Source organism: Silurus aristotelis, assembly GCF_946808225.1.
Source record: "Silurus aristotelis genome assembly, chromosome: 6".
Classification (NCBI taxonomy): Eukaryota; Metazoa; Chordata; class Actinopteri; order Siluriformes; family Siluridae; genus Silurus; species Silurus aristotelis.
In genome coordinates this window covers 3,608,605-3,635,701 of record NC_139579.1, presented here as the reverse complement: position 1 = coordinate 3,635,701, position 27,097 = coordinate 3,608,605, and the positions used below count along the sequence as shown (strand labels likewise).

The 27,097-nt window shown below is 40.6% G+C and overlaps 1 protein-coding gene and 1 long non-coding RNA gene across 2 annotated transcripts in view; both read left to right on the top strand.

The window, feature by feature from the left end:
* Positions 1 to 14,130: 14,130 nt before the first annotated feature.
* Positions 14,131 to 27,097, top strand: part of pard6gb (par-6 family cell polarity regulator gamma b) — a 36,756-nt gene continuing 23,789 nt past the window's right edge. Inside the window, exons 1-2 of the mRNA XM_083544373.1 lie at positions 14,131 to 14,543; positions 22,024 to 22,243. Coding sequence (XP_083400499.1) covers positions 14,469 to 14,543; positions 22,024 to 22,243 — 295 coding nt within the window. The 5' untranslated portion in view covers positions 14,131 to 14,468. The remainder of the gene's footprint in view (positions 14,544 to 22,023; positions 22,244 to 27,097) is intronic.
* LOC310727716 lies at positions 22,253 to 25,119 on the top strand. The gene is made up of 2 exons (XR_014534081.1): positions 22,253 to 23,434; positions 23,475 to 25,119. It is a non-coding gene; the product is annotated as an uncharacterized lncRNA (long non-coding RNA).

Below are 27,097 nucleotides of genomic sequence, written 5' to 3'. Positions count from 1 at the left end.
ACACGTCTCTGTCACACACTTGATCACTGATACGTCTCTGTCACAAACTCGATCACTGACACGTCTCTGTCACACACTCGATCACTGATACGTCTCTGTCACACACTCGATCACTGACACGTCTCTGTCACACACTCGATCACTGATACGTCTCTGTCACAAACTCGATCACTGATACGTCTCTGTCACACACTCGATCACTGATACGTCTCTGTCACACACTCGATCACTGACACGTCTCTGTCACACACTCGATCACTGACACGTCTCTGTCACACACTCAATCACTGACACGTCTCTGTCACACGCTTAATAACTGTCACGTCGCTGTCACACGCTTAATCACTGACACGTCTCTGTCACACACCTGGTCACTGACACATTTCTGTCACACACTCGATCACTGACACGTCTCTGTCACACGCTCAATCACTGACACGCCTCTGTCACACGCTTAATCACTGACACGTCTCTGTCACACGCTCATTTACTGACACGTCTCTGTCACACGCTTAATCACTGACACGCCTCTGTCACACGCTCGATCACTGACACGCCTCTGTCACACGCTCAATCACTGACACGTCTCTGTCACACGCTCAATCACTGACACGTCTTTGTCACACGCTTAATCACTGACACGCCTCTGTCATACGCTCGATCACTGACACGTCTCTGTCACCACAATCACTGGCAAGTGTCTGTCACACAATCGCTCACTGACACGTGTCTGTCACACACCTGGTCACTGACACGTCTCTGTCACACACTCACTCACTGTCACGTCTTTGCCACACATTTGTTCACTGAAATGTCTTTGTCACACACTCAGTCACTGACCTGCAGTGAGACACTTTACGTCTCTGTCACACACTTCTGAACTACTGAAGTCAAATCTCTCAGTATAACCCAGTCAGTACTGCTGCATTACCCGAGCGATAAATACGATACTGGCAATAGATCTATATGGGTACATGCCAATGTGTGTGTGTGTGTGTGTGTGTGTGTGTGTGTGTGTGTGTGTGTGTGTGTTATTACTCTTGGCTGAAAAGAAGGTGCTAATGTGGGCGTATGTCTGAGTAAATGTTCTAATTAATTTGTCCATTGTCTAAAAATGTATTTAAAGCTTCAGGAGAGTTTTTGCTCTAAAACATTGAAAAGTGATATTTTGCTGCACAAAACCCAAAATTCTGTGACACTATTAGATGGCAAAATAACTCAAAATGCTATTTTGGACAAATATATAGAGATGAATGGAAATGAAGCACATATTTCTATCGATTAGTCAAAAGAACTGACAGTAAAAGCTTCTTGAGTTGAGTTGAAATTAAAACAAGTGAATTTATTTATATTTGAAATAAAAAAAATTCAAATATCACATTCTTTTCAATTATATCTATATTTTTATATGGGAGATATTTATATTAGAAATTGTGTCATAAATGTATTGTATAAAGTCTTACAAATTCTAATAATTACTACATGATGACTACAAAATGTAATGTTTGTAAGTCACATTTGAGTCTAATAGTGGATTGGAAGCAGCTCTGAGCAGATGTGAGATGCAGAGTTGATGGACGGGGTTTTAACGCTTGCCCTAGCTGGCTTTCTATCCAAGTTTCCTCGATTGTAAATGATCCAGATGATTTCCAAAAGCTTGTTTCCAGTTTTAACTTCATTTCAGTTTTGCAAGTAAGAAAATGTTGTATAAATTCAAATACATAAATTCGAATGGTATTTAGAAACTTCACCGATGGGAAGTCAAACAAATGAGCCAGTCTTTTTTTATTTTATTGTAAAAAAAGGAACAAAAATTGTGCCTTCATGTTTTTTTCCGCCACTTAAAAGTTTTCAGGGCAAAGTGGTTTTACGTTTTCTCAGAAACGTTTCTTGGATCTGTGCCTTTTTCCCCACATTATTAGATGTAACTCCAAATAAATAAAATGCACAATATGTCATTCTTTTGTACATAAAAGTGATTAGTGTTGTGTAACTATGTGTACTATTTTCAGCCATTATTATTAAAAACGGTGCAACTGTGTGAGAAGAATACGCATATTTAATTTAGATTTTTTTTTATAACTGATGAAAAAAGAAACAATTATTTTTTTCAAAGATTCCAACTTTTAGACTTTTGGAGCCTGCTGAGAACCAGCACACACACGCACACGCACACACACACACGCGCGCGGGCACACACACACACACAAGTCGCACACACTTATAATATATAATGCACTCCACACTCGTTCGTCTTCTACCACTGACATCTTGTAACACTCAAAGGGGCTTTAGGGAGCCGTGTGTGTGTGTGTGTGTGTGTTTGTGTGTGTGTGTGTGTGTGTGTGTGTGTGTGTGTCCATATGCTTTAGTAAAGGAGTGCAGGTCAGGAGGGGTTTCTTTTCTGTTGAGTGTGCAGGCTCTAAGCTTACCCCAACAAGGGAGGAAATAAACTAAAAGCGCCCCAGGCCATATGGCCTTCTACTTCCTGTCCTCTCTCTCCCGCTCTCAGTCAGACGAAAGCAGATTCATTCTCTATGTAATTACAGCGTAACTAATAAAACTCAGGTATCATTTCGAACTCGGAGGAAAACACTATCTGTCCTCTTTCACATACATGATGCGCCTGATCAGCTGTAGTGTGGAAATGATAGCAGGACAAAGCGAGGATGTCCCTCCCACCTTGAGGACACATAGTGTAAATGATGAAGCATGGACACCTGGACCGACTGACATGAGGCACAAAAAAGAGGACAGAGAAAAGTGGGAGTAGAAAATGGGGATTTGGGAGAAAATAAAGGGAGTGAAAGGAGGAGAGGGAGGAGTGAGCGAACAATGTTCACTCACCGTTCAGCACTCTTTTACTCGAGCTGCTCAGCATGGCTCAGAGTTCAGCAGGGGCAAGGTGGGCCTCTGTAAAACAACAGTGTGCGCACACACACACGCCCCACTGCAGCTACATGGTATTCCCCAAAACCCCAGCGAAACAAAGACGAGGGCAGGAAGGAGCGAAGCCAGGGGGGAGATGAGTGCACACTTCACTGCATGCAGGGTCATAGTAAGACCGTGTGTGTGTGTGTGTGTGTGTGTGTGTGTGTGTGTGTGTGTGTGTGTGTGTGTGTGTGTGTGTGTGTGTATGTGAGGTGTGCTCTGATTGGGCTAGAGAGACAGAGAGAAGTGACATTTTTAACAGAACTGCATAAGGCCATAAACAGAGGCCATGCTACCTTTCCTGGTTCTGACAGATAAATAGGACACACCCCTTCAATAACCACACCTTCTTTATTGACCCTAACAGAGGCCATGCCTCCCTCACTCACTGACACTAACAGAGATCACACCTTCTTTACTGACCCCATCAAAAGCCACGCCTCCTTCACTGACACTAACAGAGATTACATTTTCTTTATTGACCCCATCAAAAGCCACGCCTTCTTTACTGACACTAACAGAAGTCACATCTTCTTTACTGACCCTGACAGAGGCCACGCCTCCTTAATTGACACTGGCAGAAGCCACACCTGACACACCTCCTATAGTGACACTGACATACACAGAGGCCACGCCTTCATTACTGACACACATACACAGAAGCCACACCTCCTCTACTGACCATGACATACACAGAGGACATGCCTCCTCTACTGACCATGACATACACAGAAGCCACACCTCCTTCACTGACCCCAAAATGCACAGAGACCACGCCTCCTTTACGGACCCTGCCATGCACAGAGGCCACGCCTCCTTCACTGACCCTGACATGCACTTCACTAGAAATGCAAGTGTGTGAATACTGTCACTGGTTGAAGTCAGTAAATCGTTAAACTCTTAATGCTGAGCTAAGGAGAATTAACGGCTTGGAGGATGCAGACTGCAGACACACACACACACACACACACACACACACACACGTATAAACAGCAGGCCACATATTTAAAGCTCTGTCCTCTTGGAGATTGATGTTGTTTTGTTTTAATCAGAGCAGCAGTGTGGGACGAGCTCCAGCGTGCACGCATAAATACTCTCTCTCTCTCTCTCTCTCTCTCTCTCTCTCTCTCTCTCTCTCTCTCTCTCTCTCTCTCTCTCTCTCTCTCTGTCTCACTAGCTATCACCCTGCTCTTCTCCCTGACACACTCCCTCACACACACAAACACACACGCACACTTATACACACACATTCATCCTTAGCAGATTGTTGAGAAGATAAACATTCTTCTGTGTAAAACTGCTCCGCACTGCCCAAAAACAACTCCACTTGCAATGATCGATGTTTCTCTGATACGCTGAACAAATCCACACACACACACACACACACACACACACACACACACACACACACACACACACACACACACACACACACACACACGCTAGATCAAAAAGCGGCACAGACAGGCCAGGTCCTGTCCTTCTACTGACTCTTTTACCTTTATCAGATCTGCCTCAGAACAAGGGAATGGTGGAGACAGAGACAAAGTGTGTCTATGTGCTTATGGGTATATGTCTAAGTGCATATATATATTTATATGCGTGCATGCACGTGTGAGTGTGTGTGTGTGCGTGTCTGCCCTTGTCCTGTCCTGTGCTTCGGGCGAGTGTGATTCCTGACAGCATGTCTGTCCCAAAGCTTCCTCTCTCAGTCTCTTCTTTATTATTCCTGTAAATCTGGCCAGGAGGAGAAACAGCTCTGGGAGTCAGGCTGCTTTAGGAAGGTGATTACTCTAGTACTGTGTGTGTGTGTGTGTGCGTGTGTGTGTGTGTGTGTGTGTGTGTGTGTGTGTGTGTGTGTGTGTGTGTGTGTGTGTGTGCAGCTGAGAGGACACATTCTCTAGTCTGTATTTAGATCGTTGTGCAATATTTTTGTATTTTATTGCGATCTGCTTCTTTTCAGATCCTTAATCGCATCACATGGAAGTATTATTAAGTCAGAATATCCACAAGCCTCTCATGTAACGATATGCAAATTTCTGGAAAAGTGGGCGGAGCGTTTAATGTTCTGTGCTTTTTAAACAGCAGATTATTTTTTTTCCCTCAACCGGTTTAATGGAAGTGTGTATGCGTGAAACACGAAAGCAAAAATTACTGATTGGATGCAGTGAGATCTTTATTAATTCTATTAAAAATGTATATATAACCTATAACTTTATAGAAACCTTCTGATATTGATTTTTGTCGTGAGGGAAGGGGGGGGCAGTCTATATAGTACCATACTAACTAATCATCATATCTTTTTAATTGGTCATGTTCAGAAAAAATATATTATATCATTGTAATTCAGATAAACCCTGCCTTACAATGGAGATGTGTAACAATGACCAGGTCATAACTTAAAAATATCATAAGTCAAGACATGGCTTAGCCGACCCAGGAGCCTTGGAGGAGCGCCGGTTCACGAGTAGAGCGAACATACGCTGGTAAGTTTGCCTGTCGCACGAAACGTGAAATATTTTTACGATTTTGTCGTATTGCTATCACCGTCGTGAAATCGAAAAATCCCAAGTTAAACCTTTGTATCTGGGGGAACACCTGTAATTAGAAAAATTTTATTCGTTTTTTATTATGAAATCAATCACAAGCTAAAATTAGACAGATATTTGTTGTTTTTCTCATGCAGTGAGAATTGGGTTTAATCTTTAGTATGCGAGTGATAAAGACTGGTGTCTGAAGAGGTCATGACAGTCATAATGACCACAGACCACACCATATAACCTGAATGAATGTGCAGCAAAGAAAGAAAGAGAACAAGAGTGAGAGAGAGAGCGAGAGAGAGAGAGAGAGAGAGAGAGAGAGAGAGAGAGAGAGAGAGAGAGAGAGAGAGGTCTGGTCACAATTTGCAGGAGGTGAGGCAGACAGCTAATTAACCCAGCCTTTTCCCTGACATGTCCTACACGGCCTCCGGAGTCCCTAACAAGAGGAAATGGTCCTCTTCGCTCCATTAGACTACAGAGACTGAATATGGTATTTCCAATTAGGTTAAAAATACACCCAGAAGCTATTTGAGGAAAGGAAAAGAAAAGATAAAAAAAACAGATGTCAGACCGAAAGCCGTGCCTCGCAAATCAGCATCCAAACTGGGTTTAAACTCCAGAAGCATTTGTTTAATGTCAGAAGCGCAATGTAATATCTGAAAGTTTTTACTCCTGTGCTGTATTGATCGTAAGTATTGATGCAGTGGTGTAGAAGTGGCAGGCTGAGTCAATACACAGGAAGGAATATTGAAGCAGAATGAAGATGGAGGGAGAAAGGGGAGTGCAGACTGGTTTACAGAGTGTGCGGCGTATTGTTAATGTTTAATGCGCGCTCCAGAGGCCGACGGCCATCGCGCTCGAGGGTCGCACACGTCCCCGAGATACAGCCTCCTCATTACCAAGCCAGGAATTAACCTGTGACCTGCACACCAGATGGCTGATGTTTTCATTTTTCTGCTAAAAAAAAAACAAAGAAATAGAGAGAGAGAAAGAGAGAGAAAAGCGATTTAACACCACACAGGAAACCCAAAGGCAAACACACTGCTACTGGCTGCTTCGGATACTGCGAGCTCCAATTGAAAAAATAAAATAAATAATGAAATAAATATATACCATTTGTTTTATTTGATTAATTTGCCTATGAATATTTTTTAACTAATTAATTCATTTACTTATATTTATTTTATTTAATTATAACAGCAACATTCCACTTTGCAATTTTATTATTATTATTATTATTATTAAGAAAATTCTTTCTTTATTTATTTGTAAATTGTTTTTATTAATTTACATGTTTGTTTGTTTACTTCCCCAGTCTGTTACCATAAAACTTGTAGGCATGAGGATTTAGTAACATTCAATTTTCCCTTCACATGAATGTGGCCCTGTGCAAATCCAGCTCCATGAAGATATACTTCACATGGAGTGAAGAGGAAGATCTTGATTCCACTACTATAGAGCGCCGACCTCATACCTATTGAACAACTTTAAGAAGAATGTGTACGCCGACTGCACCCCAGACCTCCTCACCTCACCTACATCAGTTCCTGACTTTACTAACACCCTTATATCTGAATGAGCACAAATCCCACACTCACAAATCTAGTAGAACATCTCCCTAGAAGAGTGGAGGTTATTATAAGAGTCAATGGGGACGAAATGTGGAAAGAGATAATCAAAAAGCACAAACCAATCTACAAATGTTTGCCCATATAGTTCCATTCTAATGATGGAGAACGCATACACTGTATGTTTTTGCATCTAGAACATGATGTTTAGACGTTTAATAATAACAATCTCATATATTTGGTTTACTTTAATTGTTTAATAGGGAATACTAGTTCATGTGGACTCAATATAGGATCAAAATTCCCTGTAATGGCTTTGTTTAACTGGTCAGAGGAAGAAACCGGAGCGGTATGTAAGTTGTACAGCTTCCAATCCTAATTCCTGCCCCTCCTGTTCTTCCACAACCGAGGCAAAACAATAACAGAGTGACAGAGCCAAAACCTCACCGCCCTTCCTATTCCTATCCCTGGCTGAGATCCTGAATGCGTTTCATCACAGCTTTTAAAACATTACTTATCACGGCTTAGGTGTTACACACTACAGGCAGCAGTCATCTGTTTAACTTAAAGCACTGCCGCATTACTCTTTTGGGGTATCTAAAGCAGAGGCGTCCAAAAAATTCCCGGAGATCATTTGTATCCTTTTCACAGACATGAGGTTTTAATCATTTGGAGCTTTGTTTTTACTCTCGCTCCCTCTTTCCCTCTCTCTGCAGGCGTTTCACCACAGCTATGAAGTGGACCGGAGCATGCTCCACAATTCCCGTTTGGAAAATAAAATGCCAGCGATCTGTGCTCTCCAGCAACCTGCTGACAGGAATTTCTCCCTCTGGAGCTCCAGCTGAATTCCATTTCATTCTTCTCCTTTGGACACACATTCATGTGTGGCAGGCCGGGGGCATCTGGGTCCCATCCGTCTCAAACTCAGGAGAGCAATGGACTTAGCATGGGAAAGGGGATGAATGAAACAGACACACACTCACACAATGAGGCAATGTGGCCCGCTCATGTCGCTGCGCGTTCTGGAATATTTACTCACTCGATTGCATTTCATTTCACCAAATTGCATTTGAGAATTTAATAGTCTCCACTTCTGGAGTGTTTCAGTGTTTCCAGTGTTTTATTTTCTACAACCTCCAGCTCTGGCACTATTCCTGGCAGCGTGGTTTAAATAATGCACCAGTTCAACTATTATGTTCATTCCTATAGTAACTAATCATATGGCTTTCTATGGTGGACGCTCTGAAAGATCTAAACGAATGATCTTTGATTGTGGTGGGAAGCTTTTTGTTCTTTAGTGTCAGCACTTTTGTAGCACTTCACCTTAGAGAACTTATAAGAACAATCGAATTTCCAATCCATGTCCTACTTTTTGACTTCATGAGATAAGAAAGAAGAAACGTTTGACCATTTATAGCTGCTATAACAAAAGTAATAGGAGCTCAAATAAGCTCAAAAACAAATAAATCCATTAATATTCATTTGTTTGTTCATATTTACACCAAGGTTGCATGCTGTTGCCCCTTTTCATGGGAAATTTGTGGGGTCTGTATGCCCCCTACTGGTGTAATTACTCACTGCAATGCCCTCAGGTAGGGGCCATTAATATTTCATACTTCATTAAACTGGTGCCTCTGTTCTGCTCTTCAGCTACATAAAATATAAGCACTTCATCATAAAAGCACTATGGATAATGATGCAATGACAAAAAGCTACTGATGAACAGAAATGCGCGCACACCAGTGACCTCGCATTATATGGACAAAAGTATTGGGACACCTGACCATATTTTCCAGCCATATTTGTTTTTTTCCCCAAACTGTTACCACAATGTTGGAGGCACACAATTGTATCTTTGAAAACCTTAGGAGACCTTGTTCCAGCATGACAATGCCCGAGTGCACAAAGCCAGCTCCATGAAGATCTACTTTATATAGGTTGGAGTGGAAGATCTTGAGTGGTCTTCTATTGAGTTTTATGGAGCTTTATGATGAATCTCCACAAAATCTAGTGGAACATCTTCCCAGAAGAGTGGAGAATGTTATAATTGGAACTGCGGACTAAATGGTCAAAAAGTACCTACCAATCTTATGGTTTCTACAAATGTGTGGCAATATCTTCAGTGCTATCTACATATAGCACTGAAAGATAACTTATGTCCATTACTATGTTATTTTGTCCAAAAATCCAACAACTAGATGGAAATCTCCACCTATTGTTTGGAGAAGGCGCAATTTTGTTCCATTCCATAACGTGTTACTTCTAGTTAAGGACTTTTGTGTGGTTTGTGAGATGGAGATGGTCAAATAGATAAATGACAAGCAATACATATTTTCAGTGACCAGACACGTTTCCAAGTGTCATGTTGGATACTTCTGTAAAAAATATCACAAAAAAAGAAAAAGCTAAGAAAAAGGAGCAAAGAATTTATAAATCTTTTCTTATGGGTGAATGTATTTAACTATAAAGGTCAAGTTCATGCAATGAGGTAAAAAAAAATGACCTTTTTTACTTAACCTGTAATAATATAATAGATGACTTGTGGGATTAATGGATTCACAGATTAATGGATTGAACAGATTCATACTGTAGTAGGATCCAAAAAATAATCTCAGCCCTGGGATTTATCCCCTGAAGGACCCAGTAAAGCCAAAACCATTTACAGTAGTGTTTTGGCCACGTGCCAGACAAAAGATTTAGATTAAAAAGCACTAAAGGAGTTCACAGCTGTTTTTGGTTGACTTTTCTGCACTAGCTAGAAGTTAGCTAAGCTAAGTTAGCTTGCTAACAAGGATGATTTCTTCACAAAGGTACACTAACATCAGCAATAGCTACAGAATATAGATGAAAGTTTACAGAGCATAAGCATTAAATAAAAATCCCATTTCACATTTAGTCCCCGTTATAATCTCCACTCTTCTGGGAAGATGTTTCACAACATCTTGTGGAGATTTGTGTTTATTCAGCTACGAAGGTGTTAGTAAAGTTAGGTACTGATGTAGGTGAGGTGAGGAGTTCTAGGGTTCAGTCAGGGTTCACATTCATTCTGTTCAAAAGGGTTAGGGTAAAATATCTGTAGCTGGAGATCTTCTACTCCATTCAATATATACCATATCTTTATGGAGCTAGCTTTGTGCACATTAGCATTGTCATGCTGGAAAAGGTTTGGGTCTCCTAGTTTAATTAAAGGGCAATTTTATGATAATGACATACTATTGGGTGCCTCCAATAATTTTGTGTTAACAGTTTGCATAAGAACTACATATGGTTGTAAAAGTCACGTGTCGCAATACTTTTGTCCCAATACTACATGTAAAAAATAAATGCTGGTATCTAAAAAAGGGTGCTTAATACAAAAAACTGCCAAACTTTACCATCTAAACTGACATATTTAAATAAAATCAAACATTCTTAGGAGACCCCTGGTGGCTTGGAGGCTCCATGCAAAAGTTTCTACCTCATTTTCTTAATCTTGACCAAGTAGAAGAGGTAAATCAAGTAAGTGTTCTACTCTAGTGACCCAAAATGTGAGATCAAGTCTCACATGTATCTTTTAAGCCCTCAAATCCCAGACTGAGACTTTAATAATTTCGACAGGCATGACTGATTCATGCTCTCCACAGCGAAGACTCTCAGTCTGTCTCCTCACAATAGAAACTCCTCCGGCTCTTCAATCTCGGATTACACACTCTAAGAGGCCTGCACAGGGCTGTGTGTAGTATTTTTTGCCCCCTGGGGTTATGATGGGCCAGGAGAGCTCCCACAAGCTGCATTTTTACTCATGTTTATGGTGCATGTGAAACCCATTTCTCAAGCTGTCCATAGACTTTGAGTAAGAGATGACTAAGGGGCAAGTCTAGGCCTAGGCCCAGGAAGTAACAAGGGAATGTGTTCAAGGGTCTAACCCTCCCTGAGGCCAGGATGCGTTTTGGATTGGGCCCCATAATCCCCCTCAGCCCATGAAGCACTCCATACCCCATTAACTGGTTCAGCGTCAGTGGTGGTGTACACGAAGAGACAAAACAGTCCAGTAAGATGATATTTTCTGTATGTGTGTAAAAAAAAAGTGTGTAAGGACAGCCTCAGGTGATTCGACACTCAGCTAGTTTTTTTGTCTGTATTAAATAATGTGCATGTTCTTTTGACATTAGCTAGTCTTTCGATTATTTGTTGTATTGCAATCCCCGAAACGTTGCACTGTTTTCAACCACTTCCAAAAGCTTTAGTTCTACAATACTGACATCTAGTGGCCTAAATGATATTTTCATGTACTGTATACGTATAAGCAACCTGTTGTGAGCAGAAAACTGCTGCTGCTGCTGCAAAAAGGGAAAAATATTAAATGTGTTTCACAAACCAGATTTCATTACAACCATGCAAAATGTCTAAGTACCAAAGAATTGAAATGTCAAATAAAATTTTTTATTAAAAAATATATTAAACTTTAAGGCCACTGTGCAGCTATAACATTATGACCACCTGCCTAATATTGTTTTGGTCCCCTTTTGATGCTAAAACACTCATGACCCATCGAGCATTAACAGCATGAACTTCTTCAGCAGTTTGAGCTACAGGAGCTCGTCTGTTGGATTGGACCACACGGTCCAGCCTTCGTTCCCCATGTTCCTCGGCCGCCCACGACCCTGTCGCCGGTTTAATACTTTTGATAGATACTGACTACTGCAGACTAGGAACAAGAGCTGCAGTTTTGGAGATGCTCTGACCCAGTCGTCTAGACTTCACACTTTGGCCTTTATTAAATTCAAATCCTTACGCTTGCCCATTTTTCCTGCTTCTAACACATCAACTTTTAGGAAAAATGTTCACTTGCTGCCTAATAAATCCCAGGTGCCATGATGAAGAGATAATCAGTGATATTTACTTCATAACTCATAATGTTATAATCTTATGCCTGATCAGTATATATATATAAAATGTGTTTAATAAAATGTAAAATAAATTTTTTTATTAAAAAATATATTAAACTTTAAGGCCACTGTTCAGCCATAACATTAAGATGGTGGTGTTAGTAGGTGGTCTTGTCAGTAGATGGCGTTGGTAGATGATGGTGGTGTTAGTAGGTGGTCTTGTCAGTAGATGGCATTGGTAGATGATGGTGGTGTTAGTAGGTGGTCTTGTCAGTAGATGGCGTTGGTAGATGATGGTGGTGTTAGTAGGTGGTCTTGTCAGTAGATGGCATTGGTAGATGATGGTGGTGTTAGTAGGTGGTCTTGTCAGTAGATGGCATTGGTAGATGATGGTGGTGTTAGTATGTGTTGCTGTCAGTAGATGGTGTTAGTAGATGATGGTGGTGTTAGTAGGTGGTCTTGTCAGTAGATGGCGTTGGTAGATGATGGTGGTGTTAGTAGGTGGTCTTGTCAGTAGATGGCATTGGTAGATGATGGTGGTGTTAGTAGGTGGTCTTGTCAGTAGATGGCGTTGGTAGATGATGGTGGTGTTAGTAGGTGGTCTTGTCAGTAGATGGTGGTGTTAGTATGTGTTGCTGTCAGTAGATGGTGTTAGTAGATGGTGGTGTTAGTAGGTGGTCTTGTCAGTAGATGGTGTTAGTAGATGGTGGTGTTAGTATGTGTTGCTGTCAGTAGATGGTGTTAGTAGATGGTGGTGTTAGTAGGTGCTCTTGTCAGTAGATAGTGTTAGTAGATGATGGTGGTGTTAGTAGGTGGTCTTGTCAGTAGATGGTGTTAGTAGATGGTGGTGTTAGTAGGTGGTCTTGTCAGTAGATGGTGTTAGTAGATGGTGGTGTTGGTAGGTGGTCTTGTCAGTAGATGGTGTTAGTAGATGGTGGTGTTAGTAGGTGGTCTTGTCAGTAGATGGTGTTAGTAGATGGTGGTGTTAGTAGGTGGTCTTGTCAGTAGATGGTGTTAGTAGATGATGGTGGTGTTAGTAGGTGGTCTTGTCAGTAGATGGTGTTAGTAGATGATGGTGGTGTTAGTAGGTGGTCTTGTCAGTAGATGGTGTTAGTAGATGATGGTGGTGTTAGTAGGTGGTTTTGTCAGTAGATGGTGTTAGTAGATGATGGTGGTGTTAGTAGGTGGTCTTGTCAGTAGATGGTGTTAGTAGATGATGGTGGTGTTGGTAGGTGGTCTTGTCAGTAGATGGTGTTAGCAGATGGTGGTGTCAGTATGTGTTGCTGTCAGTAGATGGCAGTGATTGAATGGTCTGGAAGAAGCTCCTTGTACTGTGAAACCATTCAGCCTTCCATGCTGGATTATATGCAGCATCGAACGGGTCAGAATTCTAATATTCACATGTCTTTAGAATTTTGCATGGCAGACTTTATTCTAAGTAAAATGCTAATTTGAAAATGTGAATTATGCTCATTTGTGGTTGCAATGCAAAATTTTACATATGACTGATATCATTCATATGAACAACGTCTGCGAATGAAACTAAAAAGAGATAGAACACGTGTAGGACTTTCAGGAGGTGTTCGGTTTCTCTATCGGATTAAAACCGCAGATCACCAAAGTGGAAAATTGGGCTGCAGCGACATGCAAAACCTTTATCCAGACCGACCTACAAGAATCTCACGAATACACCAAACAGTAGATGGTTGAAGGTCTTGCTCAGGGGCCCCAGCAATGGCATCTTGGTGGTGCTGGGATTTGAACTCACCACCTTCTGATTAGAAAATCGATTGTAGTGAAAAAAGTGTGTCTTGAGTGTGAATGTTTGCTGAACACCAAATCTTAGGATAAACTTATAGGGGATAAACTAATAGTCAATACACTTCTAAATTCAGTCTTCAGAACCCTTTATCTCTGAAAAGCTGCTTGTTAAAAGTGCAAAAAAAGAAACATTGATTGCGGTTTAGTCGCTTCCTTCGTTTGCAAAGTTTAGAAAATGATCTGAAAACTAGTTCAGGCAAATACAAATACATTTAATTTGACATTTGCACTACTTTCGAGCTACTTTTGAGAAAGGAAAAAACTAACACCAGAGTTAGAAGTCCCATTTTGACCCCTTTTACCCCTCATACAGACTCTATGCACTGCTTTTTGGTGAGGGATTGAGAGAGAGAAAGAAAGAGAGAGAGAGAGAGAGAGAGAGAGAGAGAGAGACATGATGTCATTCTCAAAAAGTTTTCTCCCTCTATCCCGCTCTCTTTTCCCCTCCCTCCTCTCTCTCTCTCTCTCTCTCTCTCTCTCTCTCTCTCTCTCTCTCTCTCTCTCTCTCTCTCCCTGTAGGCAGAAGGCGGTGATTATACCCTCCTTCTACATGTAGTGTTTTTTTTTTCCACCCTGAAGTTTGTTGATCAGAAGAGTTGAGATCGGAATAACCTCGGATTACTCTTTCATTTCCAGGATATAGACGCTCTAGTCTATAAACACACCATACACACACTCACACACACTTATAGACGGATTGAGAAGCGGACCACAGTGAGACCCGCGAGGCGTCAAAAACTATGAATCGGAGTTTTAATAATAAGGCGCAAAGTTTGCGCCACTCGGATCTGGACGCAGTGGAAGTCAAGAGCAAAGTGAGTGAATGCATCTTTATTTACTTTGTATTGTTTTGTGAAACAAAAAAATCTCAATGTGTGTTTGATTTGACTTCTTGGTTTAAACAAACAACACTATTCCGGATCTGCAACCGGTGCTCCCAAAACCGTTTTGTTTTAATCCGAATTATTGAACAATTGAACTGTTTTGGAAGAAATCCAGTGTTTGACTTGAGCTCCACATGAACCTGATTGCATGGAGAACTTTCATCTCTTTCATCTACTTTATGCACGAGCATGAGGTTGATACATTTTGATACAAAGTTTTCAAACGTCTTTTGAACTGTAAACAAAAACAAACAACACAAACAAACAATACAGAGCTGGTATTTTATTTTTTATTAGACTTTGTTTGTTTTTTCAGGCACTGGATATCTAAACATCAACATTTCACAGATTTTTTTTTAATCTAACATTTTATATGATGTTAATTTCTAGCAATTCGAACCAATCGACTTTTTCTCGGCAGTTGCTTTTAGCAAAATAATAGCAAATGCATCCTGTGATTGTTTGAAGGAAACTTCTGACACTGGAGACTCCTTCCTAGGGCTTAAATAAACATCTGTTCGCCATATCGACTGCAACTGCTGTAACTGGAGCGTCCACCATGGACTTTACTGTATATGTTAGTAGTATAGAAGTCATTATTTAGAGCGAGTTTTTTTATTATTTATTTATTTTTTTTTGAGAAAGGAAAGACTACAAACAGTTCTCCGTCCGAATGTTTGTCTGAAATGTTCTGGTCTTCTGGAAACTGCTTAATTCAGTTCCTCGCGAAGCAGTTACTTCCTGGATTCTTGTATATATTCCATATTAAAAATATTTCCTGTATAAATCTGTATAACTTTTACATTAAGCGCTGAAATGCAAAGCAGCTCTTATGTAGATATGGACATGTTTGTGGACACCTGAGCAAAAGATTGGTAGATAGATAGATTTTTGAAGATCTATACATTTTGTTCCTATTTGCTGTTATTGTAACCTCCACTCTTCTGGGAAGATGTTCCACTAGATTTGTTGGAGTGTGCTTGTGGAGAATTGTGGGTGTTGGTGAAGTCAGGTACTGGTGGAGGTGAGGTGAGGTGAGGTAAGGAGGCCTGGGGTGCAGTCAGTGTTCAAGTTCATCCCAAAGGTGTTCAATAGGGTTATAAAGCTTTATAGCAGACCACTCCAGATCTTCCACTCCAACCCATGTGAATCATATCTTCATGGAGTTGGCTTTGTGCACAGGGGCCACCACATTCAAAGACATACAATTCCAACACAATTGTGTGCCTCCAATTTTGTATAGCTAGACCCCTATTTGTTGGTATCTCCCTGACTACCAAAGCTACTGTCCTAATAACCTGATTGCAAATTGGCAGATCGTCACACGCCGGTGTGTAGACAGTGTTGTAATGTTGTGGCTGATCCAAATTGGTGGAATGCGTAGTCGGAACGATGCCTGGGTTTTTTTGAGGGTGGGGGGTGGCGGCGGTGCAGCTGCCATTGTCTAATTGCTGTATTCAGTAATTCATAACAGAGACTGGAATGCTTGTTGCTACTGGTGTCCATGAAAGGGGCCAGTGTCTGGATCGAAGGACAACAAGCAGCTTCTCGTAGATGGTTCACGTCTGAATACAGAAGTGGTCCGTATTTTTTCAAATTGTCCCCGAAACCTGAAAAAGTGTCAAAGGGAGGAAACTAACTCGACCTGTAAAGCATGAGGGTCTTTTCTGAAGGGAGGAACCTAGATGTTTTAGAGATAACAGGTTTCACCCACCTGCACTGCTAATAGGCTGAAGCTTCATCAGAGATCAGAGTGTCGTAATGATTGCAAAATGCTCCTGTCTTGTTTGCTTGTGTGAACCGTGTTCAGGAATACCGACTGTTGTTGTCGGTATAAATAGAAGAACTTAACTTGCCCTACATGTTGAGCCTTACTGTTGTCGAAATGGTGGGTTTTAGTTCGTAATTACTACTTGACAATCTTCTGTTCCTCGGCAGCTTTCTGAAAGAGAGGGTTCGTGCTCGTGGTGTTTTGGTGTAAATGAAATGTAAGCGTAGGTTAAAAAAAAAAACAAATGAAGCTAAACATGGTATTTCAGATCATTAGACTTTACTAATGCAGAAAGCTCGACCTTGTTAGCAGCCACTGAAACTAGAGAAGAAAACGGAAAATGGATGTTTTGAGAACAATAAATAGATAAAATGCCCAATAAGTTATTTTATTCTTGTGCCATTTTTCCCCATAATGTATGTTTTTTTTATCTAGTTGTTGGATTTTTGGAAGAAACAACAAATCAATGGACACAAGTCACATGTTTCAGGGCACCTGACCATAAGATATGTGGTAGTATGTGTATTTTAAACTCATTCCACATCTCCAATTTGCTCTTAGAATAACCTCCACTCTTCTGGGAAGATGTTCTACTAGATGTTCTTGAGTTCTTGTGGAGATTTGTGGTCATTTAGTCAGGCACTGATATGAGGTGAGGAGGCCTGAGGTGAAGGCTAATTTATCCCAAAGGTGTTCAGTAGGGCTGAGGTCAGAGCTCTATAGTAGGAGATCTTCCACTCCATGTCCTGTAAAGCGTATTTTTATGGAACTGGCTTTGTGAACAGGGGCATTGCAATACAGGAACAGGTTTTGGGTCTCCTAGTGTTACGTGAAGGGAACATTTTAGATGATACGCTATTTGATGAATTATAAAATGAAAGGGTAAATGGAATGAATTGATATATTTGTTCAAATGTGCTTTTTTTTAATGTTGATTGAGTAATCTGGGGTTTCCTTCTTAATCACCTTGACGCAAATTAAAGGATTTTTTCGCGTGACTAGGATTTATGTAAACAGAGTCAAATGCATTTTGTTTCATGCTTGAGATTGCAAAATCCAGCTCAGGTTGGTACATTCTTGAACACCAGCGTCAGACCGGGCAGGATGTTGAAACCCGTCACGTGTCTTGAGATTCCCCATTGCGCTGTGCCTAATCTCCTCGTATCACACTGAACATCGTGCGATATTACAGAGGATGTCATTGTCAGGTTCCTGTCTCTCATTGTCCCAGGAAGAGCTCTTGTTTTGAGAGGGCCTGCTGTTTAGATAAGATGAGACATGCGGGGCCGGGATGCGTCTTTGTTTTTATTTGTTTTTTGACTTCAGACACAAGCTTTTCAGTCCTATCACTGGGGCAGCAGAAAAAAACTCACCACTGTGTCAAAAACCTTTTTCAGAACACCCCCCCCCTGTTTTCTCAGAGCTGAAATTTGAGTTATCTGCATTTCAATAAGAGATAGCGCACTAGCATTGAAACCAGAGACAAGCAAGACACGGGACTGTTTGGCGTCAAGAAAAGTTTCCTGGTGAGAATAGTTTTGGCCTGTCTCAACTTGTAAAGGTGTGAGGGCTCATGAAAAGTGGTGGGGTATTGATGACGAGGCTGAGAAGCTGGTATGAATGTCTGACAGATTTGACCTTTTGGGGACCTCGGATGATTCCTTTTAGTACTTTTAAGAGTAAAAAAACCTTAGAGTTGAATTTTAGAGTTTGATTTAAGTTTTAGCATCGAATTAATTAACTACATTAATAGAATCGGTGGAAGGTCGTCAAAACAGACATCATTTATCAAGGCGGATTTTTATGTACGGTGTTCGTGTAAATTTACCTGCAAGGCAACCCATGGGAGTAAAATCTCAATTGAGCAGCTTCGAATCATAAAACTCGACGAGGTTCTGAGATTTTTAATACAGATAACATTAGTTGATTTGTTAAACAAAAACATTTAAGAAACATTTTGTGAAACCCAGTCGTTTCAGGTTAATGAATAAAAAAAAATCAAAGCAAATCATTATAGACAATATTAATGGCACTCTTTTAAAGGAGAAGTGTTGGTGTGTGTTGATGGTGGCTGAGGCACTGTGGGGGCAGAGCTGACTTACTGCAAGACTAAGCAATTCTGAGACTAAGCAATTCTGTGTGTGTGTGTGTGTGTGTGTGTGTGTGTGTGTGTGTGTGTGTGTGTGTGTGTGTGTGTGTGTGTGTGTGTGTGTGTGTGTGTGTGTGTGTGTAGGCAGCAGTGGTCACAGGTTGTACAAACAGCACTTTTGGCTTGCTAGCTGGCTTTACTTGTGCCTGCTTACCGAAACCTCCAGCCATGATTTGGTTCCTCGCACGTGTCACGCACTAAGTGCACACTGCCTCTACACATTCCAGTCGAAGCTACTACATCGAAACTTTTCATATTCCATCAACGACACTGAGGTTTTTTTCAAATTTTACCTCAGGATTTTTGCTTATCAAAAGCACCACCACCACCTCAAACCTGTGATGAACATTATTAAATAGTCTGTCAGTTTATTTATTACTGTATATTGATTGTGTACATGTGATATCACTCCAAGTGTTATGTACGTGTACATAATGATAAGAACCTCGCTTTGTACACTATGTGGACAAAAGTTTGTGAACACTTGGTCATAAAATTGCTTTTTGAACATCACTGAGAGGAATCCTCATTATAATAAGCTTCATTCTCCTGGGAAGATGATCCAATAGATTTTGTGGAGATTTGTGCTCAATCAGCCAGTTAGTAAATTCAGGTACTGATGTAGGTGATGTGAGCAGTCAGCATTCACATTCATCCTGAAGGTGTTCAGTATGGTTGAGGGTAGAGCTCTGTAGCATGAGATCTTCCACTCTGAACCATGTAAAGCATATCTTCATGGAGCTTGCTTTGTGTACATGGGCATTGTCATGCTGGAACAGGTTTGGGTCTCTAGTTCAAGCGATGCAAAAAATTATGATAGAGCTATGTGCCTTTAACAGTTCCAGGTAGAGCAAAATATGGCAGAAAAAGTCAGGTGTCAAAATACTTCTTGACCATTGAGTGTATGAAGCTTTTAACCAAACTTTTTCTGTCAGCATCAACCTTTTTTTCTCTAATCTTTTCACCTGGCAACCAAATTCCTTTGTGAACCCCCTCGTATACTTGATCTGGATTTATAGGTTCTTGGGATAATGATGATCTGCCTTTTTAAATAGATGTTCCACATCATTAAACTATAAATCTTTAAGAAAATAATGTAATTTGTTTAAATACATAAAAATAATTTGAAAATGGTAATAGTTTAGGAGGAACAAGCTCTTCGGGATGCCATTAGAACTGGTATTTGAGCTGTTTCTAACTGTGTGTGCGTTTTCCAGCATGTTTTAGCATCTCACACACACCTGCATTCATATTTATGCGTGTTTGGTAATCACAGGCTGTTCCCCACTCATGTAGGCTTTTCCTACTGAGAGTGTAATTACAGTGCATGCTGGGAGCTGCTCTGAGAGCACTGCGATAGAAGGAGACAAAGCTAGACCTGTGTTTCGAAGGCCCACGCAGCAAACATTTGTACAACAGTCACATGATCACATGACCTCAGGCTCACCTCGCTTCTTGTGCTGTCATTGGTAACGCAATTCATCCGAACACCCGAGTGTTTATTGTTGTTTAGTGGTGACGTGTAGGTTTTGTTGAATGTCTAAGTAATGGTTAATGGTGTGTATGGGGGCGTGTCTGTTTCCTGCCAACGTTTTCTGTATACATTGTCTGTGCTCTCTGAGCATGACGTCCCCCTCTTCGTACGTGTATTGTCATTTCTGCTGCATGTTGCATTGTTCTGCAGTGTTTTTCCTGCCTCCTCTTCCTCGGTTTCCTCCATCCGCTGCATTTAAACTGACAAAGCAGAACCAAGACAAGGATGTGCTGCTGTAGAAAAATAATAATTGGAGTCTTGTCATTTACTTCTATGTAACAGCATATCTTGAGGTGCTATATTGCTTATTTACCACACTGTTTTTAGTTCAACACATTTTTTTTAATCCTTTCATAAATATTAGAATTACTGTGGAACATCCATGAAAATCTGTGCTGATTTTCTCTTTTGAGATCAAACGAAAAAAAAAATTTAAACTGTATTATCCTGTTATTGAGAACCACAAAGCCATGAACACTGTGCCAACATCTATCCACATCTATCCATCCATCTATCTATCCATCCATCCATCCATCCGCCCCATTTATAGTTTCTTGCCATCTTTTTTTTTTTTACTTACTTTTTTACAGATAACTGGGTTTGTGGGTCTCCTGGATGTAAATGAACTGATCAGCTTGTAATCTCTTATTGGCTTTATTCAACAATTCTGTCTTTCCTCTGAAAAGTTCATATAGATCACTACATGCTTTCCAAAAACAAGAAACCGACTGGAAATTGGAGTCAGGTGCATGTTGTCTTCTTACAATGTTATGCTGTACATAAATTGTAAGGATACTTATTGCCGAACAGCCCCGCCCCAGGTCTTGGCCACACCCCATACCATGTTGTACTAAATTGTCTGCGATCTCTGAATTAGTTGTTTCAGATTGGATCGCATTATTCATCATTTGAGCAAATGGCTCCAGGGTGTTTCTTTTCTTTGGAAAGAATAAAATTCACTTTTACTCCAAATATAGATTGTTACATTAGATATTTTCAGCAAGGATCATATTTATAATTGCGAGATTGTAACTACTTTATTTTTGATCAAACAATTATCCACGTTCTCCATTTTCTGCTCTCAATATCCAATCAAAAAATGAACGATCCAACATACAGGGTGTAAAAAAAACTCGTTAAACCATTTCTGCTGCTCTAACATGAGCAAAGTGAGAGCGAAGTTGATTCCTAGGCAGTCAACAACAATAAATAAAAATCAACAAACCGAAAAAAGGAATAATGTTCTTTTAATAGTAAGGGGTAAAATTAATAAAATACACTGGAATTATAAAATCCTTCCATTTTTTTATCCTATGCTCCTATATTGTTTTAATTGGACCATAGCACAAGTAGCACCAAGCTGAAATGATGAGCTGTAAATTTACTGTACAAGTGACACCTAAAAAAGAACAAATTTGGAATATTTGGTATTTATTCCCAGGCTTGGTGGAGAACACAATATTCTGTCTCTTGTTCACTTTGCTTTCAAAATTCTTGATGTGTTTAAAGACTAAACACACAGGCCAAAAGGAAAATAAAGAGGTGGAGATTTTGTTTTGGTTCGAACGCCTCATGGCCGGCTCCTGGAATCGGTTTTGTCATGTGCTGAAGAAATATTGTGTCTAGTTTTCCGCTGTTGTTGGCAACTAGTGAAAGAAATGTGCCTGATTTTTTTTTTTTCCCAGTCGTAAATGTTTTAAACAACATTTCACACAGCTTTGAAATGGGGCAGAACTTCGCTGTGTGTCGGTGCTGTGCTCTGCTAACTCATCCTGTGTTGGACAAGCTGAAAGGGAATCATTGTATGGAACAATAACCGACTAAATTTAGCAGCTTGATGCTGAAAGTATTTCCATTTTTTTAAACATGGGTGATGTTATTCAGTGATATGTTAGCGATATGATTAGATGGATTGAGATGACTTCATGTAAGTTTTTTGTTCTGTTTCTCCCTGCAGTATGGTGCCGAGTTTCGCAGGTTTTCAGTGAACCGAGCGAAGCCCGGCAAATTCGATGAGTTCTTTAAGCTGATCGTGGACCTCCATCGCATCAACATGGAGGTGATGATCGGCTACGCAGACATCCATGGAGACCTGCTGCCCATCAACAACGACGACAACTTTTGCAAGGCTGTGTCCACTGCGCACCCACTGCTCAGGATCTTTATCCAAAGACAAGGTACCTGTTCGTTTTTCAGCTCCAGGGCTGCAAGATGTTTAATTCAACATTGTGGCAGAATTGGAGTGTGTCACGGGAAAATTGTCGAGGGGTTGCAACCGTAGTGAACTAAGATAGCATTTGCTTCTTTGTATTGTAAAATGCTATTTAGTAACATGGTTCAATAAGCCGCCTTTGGACTCTCAGTACCTGAAAAGGAGGCGTGGCCTCAGTAACCGTCTGTCTGAATGATGGAGGTGTGGCCTCTGTGGCTGTCTGTCTGAATGATGGAGGTGTGGCCTCTGTGGCTGTCTGAATGATGTAGGTGTGGACTCTATGGCTGTCTGTCTGAATGATGGAGGTGTGGCCTCTGTAACTGTCTGTCTGAATGATGGAAGCATGGCCTGTGTGAATGTCAGTAACTAAGTAAAGGGGATGGGGTTGGGGACCACTGCACTACAGCATAAGGAAATTTTTCCCTTTCACAAATCACAACTTGTTAGGATGCTGGATTCGGAGCACAATGTCAGCCTTGACACAATAAAGGGTTAAGGGCCGTTCTCAAGAAGGCAACATTGGCAGCTTGGTGATGCTCAGGCTCAAACCCCTGACCTTCTGTTTCATTAACCCAGAGCTTTAACTGCTCTTAGCTACATCCTTTTATTCTGCAACAAGATCAATCTGATTGTACATAATATTAATAAAATGGCTCCAACTGCTCTAGAAACGTTCTTTCCAGATTATCGACTGCATAATTTAATACGAAAGTAAAAATTGACACCATCAGTTTAATGCCACCTTTCTGTCCTCGCCTTTGTTCCAGTCCGGTTGTAATTCAGGAATGAGGAACTCGTTTACATTGAGTTGAAAAAGTTCTGATTCAACTCTTAAACCCTAACCGTCACTGTGTTTCCTCAGCATTTTGTCTGTAAATACAGATTTTTAGGATTATGAGATACTCATTTTCATTTTTTCATACCCACAGACTCTGTTATTACTGTTGTTCTGTATCTTTGCCATGTCACATTTTCCTTCCAGAGGGCCTTCTGGGTTTACAGAGCATTCACTGGAAAGAGAAAAAAAAAACATACTGGATAGTGGTTAAGGCCTGGAGGTGACTTCCTGTAGGAAAGGCTGGTTGTGTGACAACGTTTCCTGTGGAGAAGCGTTGCTGTTTTAACAAACGTGAACACTCTGACTGCAAATCTAAATGTATTCGCATGTCTCGATTTTTTTTTTTTAGGTTTTTTAGGTATTCGCATGTCTCGATTCAGGTTTTTTTACTGATGTGCGGACCTTAAATTTGGACAAATATGGCTTCCTTTGTAGAAGTGGGTAGTGTGTGGGTGATGTTTAGTATTCAGTCGAGCTTTGTTTGTTTGATCATGCATCCTGCTAGTGTGTGTGTGTGTGTGTGTGTGTGTGTGTGTGTGTGTGTGTGTGTGTGTGTGTGTGTGTGTGTGTGTGTGTGTGTGCGTGTGTGTGTATTGTAAGCAGACAATGAACATTGGCGTACTGCGCTGCAGGCATTACATAAAGATAAAAGAGCCCGATGAAAACCCAGCAGAGCTAAAGATATGCCGGGCGGCTCCTGTCTGTCTCTGCGTGTCCATAAACAGCACGCATTTTACACGTCATGAATCCTAGCTGGATGTTTGGTGCTCTTTACACGCTAATTTTTGCCTGCTCGTAATTTTATCTGATTGAAGGCATCAAGCATATTCTTTCTTTGTTCTTTACTTGAATGCATTTCTAAATTTGTAACTGGGTATCAGGGGAATTAGAGAAATGTAGAGGTTTGGCCTAATATTCTAATGAGCATGTATGATTGACAGCTGTCGGTCAAACAGGAACTGAACTCGTTTAACCCTTCAAGTATGGGCTGAACTATAGAACGACCTTGTTAGCTTGTGCTTGCTAGTTTCGCTTTTATGTCCCACATTAGGGTCCACATTTAAGATCCCACTTTGTGTTGAAATGTTGTGAAAGTCTGCAGGACCAGCGGTGATTTCAATAAAAAATTAAGAACAACTTTATCTAGGAAGTTCTAGCTACTGTCTATGGTGCACAACCAACTGTCTTACAGAATTTTTTTCCACACATCGCTATGTGTAGGCTTTTACATGTTGTTTCCCAGGACGTCTTGTCTCCCTCTTTTGCATTACGCAAGCTACGTTTTCTCATGACAGCACAAGCTGTGTGGTCGATAGACTTGGTGTTGTCATGCTAATGCGGCCGTTTCTTATAGCCGAGGCCGCCATTCAAGTCCGGTGGCGTCCATTGTATGCACAGTACAATGTGGTGCGTTGGTGGGTGTTTGGGAAGGGGGGGTATCCAGCTCTTAGGGTGAGTAATCAGACATTAAGCCATGTGGTACAAGAGGGGACACACATTCCAGCTAGTCGCACACATGAACACACCAAGCTGGTGAGTCAGTTAAGTGTCAGTAAATGCAAGTGTTTGAATGCAATTGTAGCCTGGAGATTCAGATTCTATGGAAGAATCAATAGATTTTTTTGTTCCATTATATTGACATAATAAAGTGTTATTCGGGCATAAAAAGTATTCTTTTTCAAGACTTTGCATTCTTGTGTTGATTTACCATTTTGATACTGATCTGGTAATGGCTGTGCACCGATGCTCCCCATCCAGCCTGATGAAGCTTGAGAGGTTCTGCCCAGAAGAATGGGAGAAACTGCCCAAAAATAGGTGTCAAACCTGTGGCATCAAACTCAAAAACACTTGAGGCAGTAATCGGTGCCAAAGGTGCTTCAACACAATGTCATTTTATTATTATTCTTTTTATAATTTTGCCAAGATTTCAAACAGACTTATTTCCAGTTTTGGGATGGAATTTATGGGATGTTGAATTTTAGAAAATAATAAATTTTATTGAATATGTGGAAAAAAAAGCACCGTGATTACTTTCCGGATGCACTTTTTGGAACGTACCATCATATGTGCTGAAATATCTGTATAACAGCATATAGAATTTATCTTGATAGTTAAGTGTTTAAATATTGAGTACAAAATAAGCTGAAGTTACATGGAAATATAGCATAGAAAATGTATTTATTCTCAGTCTGAGCTTTGATCTTATCCTCAATGCTGGGGACTTCCTTTATTTATCCACAAAAGACAAACACAGAAGCGGTTTAACACTGCTGTCCGTTACGCACACTCTGCCTTTATGACGTTCTCGTTCGTTCCAGTAGTCACCGACTCGCCCAGGATCGAGCCGATTACATTAAGTCATGGACATGCCCCTACACAGCCCCTCACCGGGGACTTCCACTGAGACGAACGCATTGCAGAGCACCTGTTCTTGCCTGTGATGGGCCGGGAGGCAGGAGGCATGTGAAGGAGTTCTGAGTAATGACTAATCAGAGGCCAAATCTCATCTTCCTCCATGTGCATCCTGTATGGAAGAGCGGAAGGACAAGCGTGAGCAAGCACATACATAAAGCACAGGGACAAATAAACAAACTGAGGCAGAAAAAATAATAAACTGAATTAAAAGTTGACAGGAAGTTCACCAGTACCAATCAATTTGTCTTGCCACATTTTAACAACAATGATACCACATACCACAATGGTGTTGAATTTGACAGTAGTTTCTATGGAAACTGCTTGCACAAGGATGTTTATGGTGAAGTCATTTGCCATTGATTCTCTTTGTGAGAGACAAAATTCTCAAAAATGGATGCACATCAAATAATCTGGATCTTCTCGACTCTTTCGAGCCGGTCCATTTTATTTATTACTGTTAACATTTCAACCATATGGATATCATTTGCTGTCTTTTGACTAGTATTCTTTTCTTCTTTCTTGCATATGGTGTATTTTGATGCTCTCAGAGTGGATAATTGAATGCGATTTCAGTTACATATTGATGATATTAAGCTGATTAAGAACACATGTCATGTCTTGGTCCTTGCTACATGTGGTGATGTAGTGGTAATTAGGCTGAAAGTAGTAGCGTGAAGAAGAGGACGGTGCACATGTATTATATCCAGTGTTGGGAAGTGTTATTTTAATCAGGAAGAGGTTAATCCACTGTGTATGGTTTAACCTCAGCTCTGGAGTAAATCAAGTTTGCAAGTCAGTACTCATTCATGTCATGCTGACTAGGCTTATATTTCACTTTTAAGAGGCGTGATCACTCTGCGTTTCCATCCTAATACTGACTGGCGATAGCTGGAGCATAAGAGTGCACAAGCACAGAAGAATGAGTTTTAAAGATGTAAAGCGGCTGCATAAATAAGTAACGATGGTCCATTAATTACCGTGGTGGGTAAAGATGTAGGGTGATGCATAAAGATATGATTGTGCAGCATGAGGGCATAATGGCGATGCATGAAGACGATACAATGATGCCTAAAGACCTGATGATGCATGAAGATGTAAGGGTGATGCATGTAACAGATGTGATTGCAGCATAAAATCAGAACAATGAGTAATAGAAATAAAACAATAATGCAGGAAGTTGTAACAGTGATTCATAGTGATATAATAGTGATGTGTGTTAATGTAACAGTGATGCAAGAAGATATGAGTGATCCATAATAATGTAACAGTGATTCAGGAAGATGTAACAGTGATGCAGGAAGATGTAACAGTGATGCAGGAAGATGTAACAGTGATTCATAATGATGTAATCGTGATGTGTGATGATGTAAAGTGGTCTCATGACAGTTTAATAAAGGGATGAGAGTTATCATAGCTTTAAGGCTGTTTAAAGCAGGACCTGAAGATGTGGACTTAGGATTCCTGAGATACAGTAAAGCACTCAATATAAAAGCCTGGAGAATTCCAGTGGTCTTCTGAGAAATTTGCTAATCACAAACTCAGATTCTGCAGATCGAAGGGGAAAAA